This window comes from Plasmodium malariae (genome assembly GCF_900090045.1).
Source record: "Plasmodium malariae genome assembly, chromosome: 7".
Classification (NCBI taxonomy): domain Eukaryota; phylum Apicomplexa; class Aconoidasida; order Haemosporida; family Plasmodiidae; genus Plasmodium; species Plasmodium malariae.
The window spans coordinates 62,385-72,947 of record NC_041781.1 but is presented as its reverse complement, the minus strand read 5'-3'; the positions used below and the strand labels follow the sequence as shown (position 1 = coordinate 72,947).

Here is a 10,563-nt window from a genome sequence, read left to right as displayed (position 1 = left end):
TTTGTAATTATATAGAAAATTGTTTACAGAATTAAAGATATTATAATATTAATGAATACCAAATTGATAAGAAGAATTAGTTGTATTATTTAAAACTCCTACATTTATGTGTTTTATTTGGTTAAGTTATTATTTCTACAATGCAATAAAATGATAAAACAGAAATAAATTCTCTTTATATTTTAATTTATACTATATATATACATACAACAAAAAAAAAGATATATTTAGTGTTTAAATAAATTTATCAAATTATGAATATTTAAAACATTTTCTTATACATGTAATGTATATGCGATGAATACTTAGATAATAAAAAGAATGAAGAAAGAACATTCAGTTCATGAACACTTAGATTAATAATAGAAAATAAGACAGAAACAAAAATTTTGGCTTTGAAAAATATGTTACTTATAAATAGATACGTTCATTAAAAGAATCAGACTTCTAATTGCGAATTATAGTATTATGGGAAAATTTAATATACAAATAAATTTGTTTCATACAGTGAATCCAAAAATTTTTGTCAAGAAATAAACTTCTGTCACATAAAAATGTTTTTTTTAGCGACAGAATTTTTTTTGAAAAACTATTATATAGAGAATTTATTTCTTTATATATAATACATAAAATGGAACTATTCTGTTAGGAAAAATATATTAATAGATGTAATATGCATGAGAGTCTTTTTAGCATTTTCTATGTCAATAAGACTTTTGATAACAGGATCATTATTACTTTTGTTCTTAGAAATCTATGATAAATTTACACTTATTTCTGTATTGTTAGTTATTTTAGGTTTTTCTATGGTTATTAATATCTTGGTTAAATTCTCATTACCCACATTGAAGATAAATAAAATTTACTTAAAATATATTTATATTAAAACACTGCTTTGAAGAAAAATGTTTTTCATGTAACTAATAAAAATTTATATTATTATGAATAGATATATGTTTTCAAAATATTTAAGCGTTAGACACATATATTTTTTATTTAAGAAACAATATAATATACGAATATATATTTATAAATAAGGGTAAAAATAAATACGCTAAATATTTATAAAAGTAGCATATTTTTATACATGTTTCCGAATTATGATGTAATATGTTGAAGTTATTTATTAATCTCACTTAACATATATATTGTTTTTTATAAAAATGAGAAATTAATATTTCTCTATATTCATTACAATGTATGTGCTTTATAGGATAAAAATATGATTATATATGTTTAATCTATATTTTTATATTAACATATTTGCATTTATTAAATCTAATACAGAATGTTATATATAATGTGTCACTCTAACTAATGAGGTAATATATATATTTATGAATCTTATTTTCTCTTTTTTATTTTTCCTATTTTAAGAATTTAAGTATTTTAAAAATTTTTCTAAGAAACATATTGTATATTAGTTTTAATTTAAATGTTTCATTTTGTTTTCCATTTAATAAAACTGAAACTTTATATTTTATTTAATTTACATGTATTTTTTATTTAAATATACATATAATAAATAATTTCTGTAAAAGAATATCTTGAAAAATATATATATTAGAACTTAATATAAGAATATTTTTATTAAATTTTTATATATTTTCCTATTTCATTTATGATATTGTTATAATATTATAATGTTATTTTAATTTTAAGAATAAATTATTATTAGAACATTATTGATTTTAATGTTCATAAAGTTTTATAATTAAACAGGTAATTACGAATCATAGGTCATATTAATTTTGAATTTAATTTATTGATTTAATTGTCTATTATAAAAATTACCTAAATTTCTATAATAAAAAATATATATTTCTTTTTGGAATATATAAAGTAAATATATTTTTAAAGTTGCGTTAGTCCGATAATTGATTATGACCATAAAACTATTACTATTTTTGTTGTATCTTAAAGAATAAATGAATATTGAAAATTATTAATATATTATTAATGAAATTTAATTAGAAATTAAATAAAAAATAAATAAGATTTAAAATTATATATATCTTTTTCCATAACAAGCATTCATATGGATCATAATTTATATATTTGTATTGCTTTTCATTTTTTTTTTATAGATAAGTTTTCCATAGCAATAATATGATCTTAAATATGCGCAAACGTATAAATAGTTTACAGAAAGATCTCAAAATTTTCTGAAAAGTTTTATCATCCTCTATATAGAAATATAATGTTAGTAAAACGCAAATCACTATTGTATATATAAGTCAATTCATTCATGTATAATTATGCTATTATAAATGGTATAAGCTCTTATATATATTAAGTAAAATATTAATCTATAATATGTACGAAATTATTAATTATATATTATATAATTTTTTAATAAGTATAAGTGTCTTAGGAGTGATTTATTTATTTTTTAAAAGTACCACTTTGTAATTTTTAATTTAATATCCCAATTATGATTGATATTTTATTTATTAATAATAAGGAATGTAAATGTGAAACTTTATTGCTTAAATCATGTAGAATATTAAATATTTCTTTTTTATCGAATAAATAAACTTGGAAATAGTAAAATTTATAATAATATTTGAAAGGATAAATATAAAAAATTGAATATCTTCTAATAAAAATTTTAAAAAAAAATTTTTTTCTTTTTTTTTTGCTATGTTAATATTTTTTCTGAATGTATATATTAAATAAATGAATTTAAAAAACTACATAAAGAAATTGTGATATAAAATAAAATGAATAATTAGAAATTTTAAGAATTACTATACTCGAATAAAAAATAGTCCTTTATTTATTTTTAAAATGTAAATTGTACATATATTATATAGGGTTTTATTAACATTTCTAAATATGTTATAGAATATAAGACTATATATTTGTTTAAAGCGTGACTAAATTATGTTCCATACTTAATATAGAACAAAACTATTTAGCAAATTATTCCTTTTTTAATTTATTTTTACTATTATTATATCGTTAGAAAACTGTGGTTTTATATCAGAAATATCCAATTTTTTGTATGTATTATATTTATGAAATTAAAATAATAATTAAGAAAATATTAAAATCAGTAATTATTCAAATAATAAATAGAACAATAAATTATATCTATATTCTCTATATTCTATACTGTATACAATTTCAATATCTACAAATATAAAAAAAAAATATATATTTTTTTTTTGGAAAAGTATTACTAATAACATTTATTTACTATCTGTTCTAGGTAACTAAAGTATATATTTTAAATATATATAAATTAAAACAAATTATATTATTGTAATTAAATTAATTTTTAAGGAATAAAATAAAAATAAAAATTATAAAATATATTATAATATTTATTTTTCTCTTTCTGTTTTATAGAATGTATCATACATATATTTAATTATTTTTTATGAAGATAGAATAATAGAATAATTATAAATTAACAACATAGTTGTAGTGTCCACTATTAAATGTATATTATACTAATGTAATTGTTTTTTATTTTAATATATTATAATATATAAAATTTATATAATGGAACAAAAATTTAAGTTGCTCATATTTATTAATATTTCTTTTTTTTTCCTTTTAACATGGATATACCATTTTGACGATGATGTTGTATGATTATATTATTTAAGTATTTTTGCATTATTCCTTTTCTTTGTTATTTATTTTTATTATTACTTTTTTTTTATTATAATGTTGTAGGTGCTTTTAAATTATAAATATTTATTTTATTTTTTTAGAGTGAGCCTTATAAATCACCGGATGAGAATTGTAAGCATAGTAATAAATTAAATATAAGGAATTATCGATTACTTTCAAAATGTAAACACAATAACGATACATTTATTGTGAGTTTAAATGAAGTCAATTCAAATAATGGAATGGACGAAAAAAAAGATATATATAACAATGAACAAATATTTGCAAAATTAAAAAGAAAACCAAATAGAAGTTCATCAAATAATATGGAATTCAGTAAAAAAGGAAAGAAAAATAAATCTTGTATATTTGAAACAAAAAAATATTCCCGTATGGAAAAAAAAATATTCAAAGAACAAGATTATTTGGATTTTCTTAAAAACAATAGGACGATTCGTAATAACACTTACCAAAAAATAATACGTAAAAAGTACGGATTTCGAATAACATTACCTATATTATTTGTTTTGTTGTTATGTATATTACTTATACTGGATTTATACGCGAATTGTGGACTTATAGGGGGGTTGTTTAAAGTATTGAATATTATTGCTACAACAGCTACAACAGTGGTATCAACAACCACAGATGGTGTGACACCTTTACAAAAATTCTTAAATCCTTTACATCAATGGTTGAAAAAGTCCCCTTTTGGTTCGTTCTTTAAATCAGCTTCTAAAGTAGCACGGAATGGAGGCAGTACTAATATAGATAAATATTCTTATATAACCGGTTTCTTTGGTTTTCTTATATACTTCATACCCATCTTTATAATAGGTGTCACATGTATATTAGGTATTTTTTACTACCATAAAAAAGTTAAAAAGTATGAAAAAATTAAGTTTAGAAAAGGGTAAAATGAATAAAAAGAAATATGATTCTTTCTATAAGGACGTATTTAATGTGAAGTAATAACTGTAATGTCTTTAGTTATATAGCTATTAAACCTACCCATAATTGATTAATTTTTGTCAATTGTATCCACATGAACAAGGCTTTTTTGATATACAACAGTAAAAATATATATTTCTAAATTTGTTTAAATTTGAATGTGCGATTGTTTTTCATTATTTATTTAAATTATTATTTATGTTTATTAAATATTATGGCGTAAATACATATTTGTATATTTATATATATTTTCATAAAAAATATATGTATGAGTGTTTAAATGAATTTATAATAGTACAATATATATTGTTTAATTTAAGCCATAAGTTACTTTACATTTGAACTGTATGAAATAATATTTTTCAATTTTTCACTTGTTCCAGTTCAAAATTATTATATGTCCATATAATTCAAAAACTGTGTTTTACTTATTTAAAATTAAAAATTAATATGACTTGTTTTGTATTTAATTATAGGAAGTGTATGTATTTTGTTGCAGATAATTGTATATATATATATATTTGCTCAAAAAGAAATATTAATTACTCTATAAATTAAGTTTTATGAGATATGTGTTATAAATAATACATATTTTATAGGTGGTTTTATCAATTTTTAGCTATTTTTTCTTAGTTTAAAAAGGAAAAAAATAAATGTATATAAAAATAACTTTATTGTGTATGGGTTATTAGATATTGTTTAATAAAATTGAATTTATTTTTATTCTTATGTAAATGAACAGTTAACGCTATTCATCTTTTTATTATTGTGCTTACTTCTGGAGTTAATTCAGTTTTTATAAAAGTAATTAAATTTAATTTATATTGATAATCTATAAATAAATAAGCTATATAAATTTTATTATTTTTTACGTCGCTAAAGGATAAAATTACTTAATTATATGTAATTTGATATTAATAAATTGTATATTGAAATCGTTATCTATATAATATTGTTTTTTTTCATAATTGTAGACTTCTAAGAATGTATTATATATCTATAACTATTTTCATTAAGGGTAATGAAAAACAATTCAGTTATTTTCCCTTTAAAATAATAATACATAGATAAGTATTATATATAAGTTTTATTGTTTACTCTTTTTGTAAATATATTAAGTTAAAACTTAACACTATTTCATAAATATATATATGTTTACATAAATTGTATATTAACCATTAGTAATTTTATCAAATTAATAATAAAAGTTCTATAAACAAAATAAAAATTAAAAAAGAATTATTATTTGATAAATGATTTATAAATTGGTAATATTTTTATTATTCGTTTGATAGGTATTAATAAATTATATCAAAATGACAAATATATTTTTTTGAAAACGTTTTATCTAAATAATCATAATGAATGAGAAACTCCATGCAACAATTCCTCAAGTAATTTTCATGATTAAACTTTATTTTTTATATATAATTTTCTATGTATTCACATGAAAATAACAATAAAATATTAATATACTTTTGAATTATCACCTTTATATAATATTTTAAAAGTGCAGTATAGTCAAAGAAATAATCATTGCACAATTTTTCTTTGAAAAAGTATACATAGGAACTATACAAAATTAGACTGATATATATGGAAAATAAAAATATAAATAATAAAAATTTTAATAAAAATTGCATATATATAATTTTTAATAATAAATATTAAAATATTTTAGTCCATTTATCAAATTAGTATATTCACAGAAAAAACAAATACTTATATTTTGACAATGTTTATTTATTTTTTTTTTTTCGTATGTGAATGTTTCTTCTATATGAGAAAAAATTAATTAAAAAAAATATGTAAAAAATTAAGTAGATGAATATAAAGATTTTTCATTAATTATAATGGTATATTTTAAACATAATTTACAATTTTAATATTCAAAAATTATGGTAGAATATTAAAAAGTCAGTTTTTTTGGTATTTAAAATAAATGTTACTGCTTATATCAGATAGTAGAATATATATATAATACTATATAAGATAGTATGTGCTCAGGGATTACGTAAAGGTTCTGTAATGATTAATGTAACACAAAATATTATTCTATTAGTATATTATTACCATTATTATTCTGTTAAAATAATAAATATTTTTTAAAAATAATAAGAGGTGCTTCTGAAATAAATTATTTATACTAATGGAATTATTAGTTATATAGTATCTGTACGAAATGTACCTATAGTTTTCATTTATAGAACAGTATATTAACTGTATTCTATACGTTATATATTCTACATAAATTCAATAATTATATATTTTTTTTATTTTATTTTGGAAAAAATTAATAAAAAGAATTACATAATTGTTTATATTTTATAATAAAATTATAGTTTTAAAATATTTAAGTATAAATGAAATTATTTTATCTTAATGAGAGTTAATTTTTTATAAAAAATAGGATTAAAATTTTATGATATATATTTAAAATTATTTTCGATAGGGATGTTGTAATAGATGTTTTATTTATATGATTTTTATTATTTTTTTACAGAGAAAACAGCAAAAAATTGTTATAAAATAATTATAGCTTTATTGATCTTTTGAAGCATATTATACTATTATTAATTCTTTCCTTAATTTATTAGAATATTAAAGATATGTATAATGGTGCAAATAATTAAGACTATCTTATTTATTAAATCTTCTGTCTTAGTCCTTGTAACATGTATATGTCATTTTAACAATGATTTGGTTTGATAATACTATATAAGGATATATTCTTTATACGATTATTGCATATTCTACTTTAATTTCTAAAATTTCGTTGAATTAATTATTTATCCTTTAAATAAAATGAATTTAATTTATTAATTTTTTTTTTAGCGAACATTTAATAAATTCGCGGATGCGAAATACAATCATGGAAGAAATTTAGATACAATAACCTTTCGATTATTAGCAAGATATAAACAGGATAAGGATTCGCATATTTTAGGGTTAAAACAGAATAAATCCAATAATAATGAGCATGAAAAGTATGATATAACTATTAATGAAAAAGGGAACAAAGGAAAAAACAAAAAATCTGATAAAAGTTCATTAAATAAGGCACAATACTATATGGAAGTAATAGATTATAACAATGGAATGTTTGATGGAAAACATTTTCATTTTGAAAAAAAATGGATTAAAAAAAAAGATTACGATAATTTTCTTGAAAGGAACAGGAGGGTTTGCGATATATCTTTAAGAAAAATAAGATTTAGGAAGTATGGTATTGGAGTTGCTATGTTTGTTATTTTTTCCTTGTTTGCAGCAGCAATTGATGTATTACCAAGATTAAAGTATTTGAAAAAGACGTTGGAAAAACTTGAAACGGATAATATATTGAAAACTTTGTATGAATATGTAAAAACGTGGGACACAACGCTAAAGACCTCTATTTATTTAACATTATATGGTGCACTTATGCTAATATTGATTATTGTGCTTGTAATAGGAATTTGTAGAGTCTTAGCAAATAATGAAAAATATAATAAAATTAAATTGATGTCTGAACAAAGTGCATATTAATAGAGTTATATATTTTTGTAATTAATTCTTTATTATGAGTAATGTCTGTAATATATTTAGTGATATTCTTAATACGAATACTTATAATTTCTAAAATATTGTAAATTCGCATGAAGAGAATTAGTCTGTTTGGCACACAACAATATATGTTCCTCGTCTTTTTAGGAATTTGGAAGTTAAAAATTTTTTTAATTTGTATTTTAACACATAATTGAAGCTTAACTAAAAATACTTATAATAAATATATTTGTGTAATAAATAAATTTCAATAGACAATATATGTCGTTGCTTTAAGGGGAGCAAATAGCAGAATTATTCATAAAATATCATAAAACTCAGTTAAATTACATTATAACTAAAAATTATTGTCTCCTATTATGTAACATCATATATTCTAAAATTATTTTTTGCTAAGGCAATTAAAAGAAATTATATTATTTTTTTTAAATTAATAAACGCCTTTAGTTTAATATTTAATAAAATTATATGGGATCATTGTGTTGCACGGTTATATATATTTTTACTTAAAAACGCCATTAATATTTATTTTATATAATATCTTTTATTAGAAATATATAAAAAAATATATTTATTGAAAAAATATTCCCAAAATATTTTGATTTTTATTTTAATCAGTAATTATGAAGTATAAATATATAATGAAATAATATATTTTTCGAATATGAAAAATTTATAATTGTTTAATAATTTGTGTATTATGAAACTTCATAATTATTTCACGAATAAAAACCAATTACTATATTATTATTGTTCATAATTATATAGTTGATTCTATTCATTATAAATTAATTTAATGTATATTATATTGAAGATACATACATATATTTTATATTGCTTTTATTTTTTTATATTATTAAAAAATTAAGTTTATGAATTAGTTTTAATCACATATTAATAGGTAATATTTATATTTATTTAGATTGTAAGGTTTGTCATTTTAAAGTTTATTAGGAGAATATAAAGTTTTCGTATTAACTGGCAGAACTGAAGCATATAAGATATATATATATATATATGCTTTTACTGAAAATATATGTCAAAGTAGTTCTGCTTAATTCTATTCATATTTTCTAAGCTAATATAATCATTTTGTTACTTTGCTACAATATTGTTGTATGATTATTGCATTCATGTTTTAAAATAACAATATATCTTATTTTTATTATTAATTAGAGTAAGTCGAATTGATACATATAATTAAAATTTTCAAATTAACAACGGAACAACTACATTTTTTATAATAATTTTTATAATTATAGACTAGCCATATATGTGATATTTTATGTTTATTTTAAATGTATTAAGGGTTAATACTCATAAAATATATTATCACTTATATTTTGTTTATATATTATCTTATTTATTACTTCAACATATGAATAATTACAAAGCAAGATATATATCGAATTATTTGAAATGATGGTTATATAATAAATATGTATAAACTTAATAACTAAAGTATGTTTTTATATTAATATAAATATTATTAATTTATTTTGGATTAAATATTTCAAAAATTATATGTTATTTCTTGATTATTTTTTTGCTATTACTTACATATTTCAGTAATATTTATATTTTATGTACTGAATTTTTGATATATATAAGGTAACATAATTGTTTAATTCAAAATAAAGAAATATCAATTTTATAGATAATAAATCTTGCACCTTTTATTTTTTTACATAATTTAGTTAATTTTTTTTTTCTGATGAATTTTTAGATAGGAAAATTATATAAACCTATTATTATAGTGAGAATTATACGCTTATTTTAGTTTTTTCTAAACAACTATGGTAATTAATTCTAATTATGCAGATTTTATTAATGTGTTATTATAAATTCAATTATTTAATAATATTTTTAAAATTATACAAACTCTTTTTGATATATCGAACATTTATGACTAACATTTAATGAAAAGTATGACTGATTAACATGTTTTTCAACGTTTCATTTCGTTGCACTATTCTCTACTTCATTATAATATAAAATCTGAAACTTAAGCGTATAAATGTAAGCATAAAATCTAAATAGTGAACCAATGGAATTTTCTAATTTTAGTACCTAAATGGAAAAAAATTTTATAAGTGTTTTAATATTTATTCTTAGATATATCGTGGTTTATAATATTTATATTTGCATTCCAATTTATAGTCTTTTTCTCATTATTCTGTAAATTCCATTGTTTTTATTTTCAATTTACTTAACAAATGAATACTTTTATAAATTAGGAAAAAGGAGTTTATCCATTATTCGTTTTTTCTTTACAATTAATATATTTAAATAAATAAAATTTTTGTAAATTACCTACCAGTTTTTTTTACTGCTTCACTTTTTAGTACATCCTTTCTTCTCTTATGAGCCATTTTTTAAATATTAATGTAAAAATGTTATTATTAAGCGCCATTTCCATAACGCACCACCTTTTTCTCCATTTAT

The 10,563-nt window shown here is 18.6% G+C and overlaps 2 protein-coding genes across 2 annotated transcripts; both read left to right on the top strand.

Annotated features, from left to right (window-relative positions):
• Window positions 1-3,510: 3,510 nt before the first annotated feature.
• On the top strand, window positions 3,511-4,541 carry PmUG01_07011200 (fam-l protein; the record flags this gene model as incomplete). Its single annotated transcript, XM_029003849.1, has 2 exons — window positions 3,511-3,597; window positions 3,726-4,541. 2 exons carry the CDS (start codon window positions 3,511-3,513, stop codon window positions 4,539-4,541), a joined length of 903 nt encoding a protein of 300 aa, XP_028860597.1.
• Window positions 4,542-7,191: 2,650 nt separating this feature from the next.
• Window positions 7,192-8,100, top strand: PmUG01_07011100 (fam-m protein; the record flags this gene model as incomplete). Its single annotated transcript, XM_029003848.1, has 2 exons — window positions 7,192-7,278; window positions 7,411-8,100. The coding sequence occupies 2 exons, from the start codon at window positions 7,192-7,194 to the stop codon at window positions 8,098-8,100; spliced, it is 777 nt and encodes a 258-aa protein (XP_028860596.1).
• Window positions 8,101-10,563: the final 2,463 nt, after the last annotated feature.